The sequence below is a fragment of the Buceros rhinoceros genome, unplaced genomic scaffold (genome assembly GCF_000710305.1).
Source record: "Buceros rhinoceros silvestris isolate BGI_N320 unplaced genomic scaffold, ASM71030v1 scaffold294, whole genome shotgun sequence".
Taxonomy (NCBI): domain Eukaryota; kingdom Metazoa; phylum Chordata; class Aves; order Bucerotiformes; family Bucerotidae; genus Buceros; species Buceros rhinoceros.
In genome coordinates this window covers 26,629-27,156 of record NW_010407408.1, presented here as the reverse complement: position 1 = coordinate 27,156, position 528 = coordinate 26,629, and the positions used below count along the sequence as shown (strand labels likewise).

At 41.9% G+C, this 528-nt stretch overlaps 1 protein-coding gene across 1 annotated transcript in view; it reads right to left on the bottom strand.

Moving 5' to 3' along the window:
- The window catches only part of LCP2 (lymphocyte cytosolic protein 2 (SH2 domain containing leukocyte protein of 76kDa)), a 27,245-nt gene that overhangs the window by 3,902 nt on the left and 22,815 nt on the right, over nt 1–528 (bottom strand). The window contains exon 17 of the mRNA XM_010134445.1: nt 1–41. Within this exon, the coding sequence (XP_010132747.1) occupies nt 1–41 (41 nt within the window). The remainder of the gene's footprint in view (nt 42–528) is intronic.

Below are 528 nucleotides of genomic sequence, written 5' to 3'. Positions count from 1 at the left end.
AGCGTGGCGGTAGGGAGCCACTTGAAGACAGGTTTCTAGCACTGCTTTAAAAAAAAGAAAAAGGTAGTCAGTATAAATACAACACTGCTATGCAACATCTCTGTGCTCTGAGGAACTGATCTCGACTTTGTGTCTGTTTTACAGAATGTGAGACCCTCTGTGGAGGGTGAGGACAGCCTTCTCTTTCTTCCTTTTGGTTTCCTTTCCTTCTTTTCATGTAAGTAGATTTACTATTAAATTTACTTGAAGCTCAGTAACTGCAAATCAGGTAGAGGGAATCGGTAACGGGCCACCAAGATTTCTGTATGAGGATGGATGCAGACATCTACTCCAGCATGTTGAGTTCTCACAGGGCATGGCTACTTTATTCCCCTGAAGCAGCAAGCACAGGCAGCAGCTTACTAGATGTTCCTTTGTGGAGTTCCACTTATAGAGTAAATATTTTTCTTGTGGCTTCAGTAACATCATTATGAAAATGCAGTTTCTCATCGTTAATGTTGCAAGTATGGATTTGGAGCTAGTGGAAAG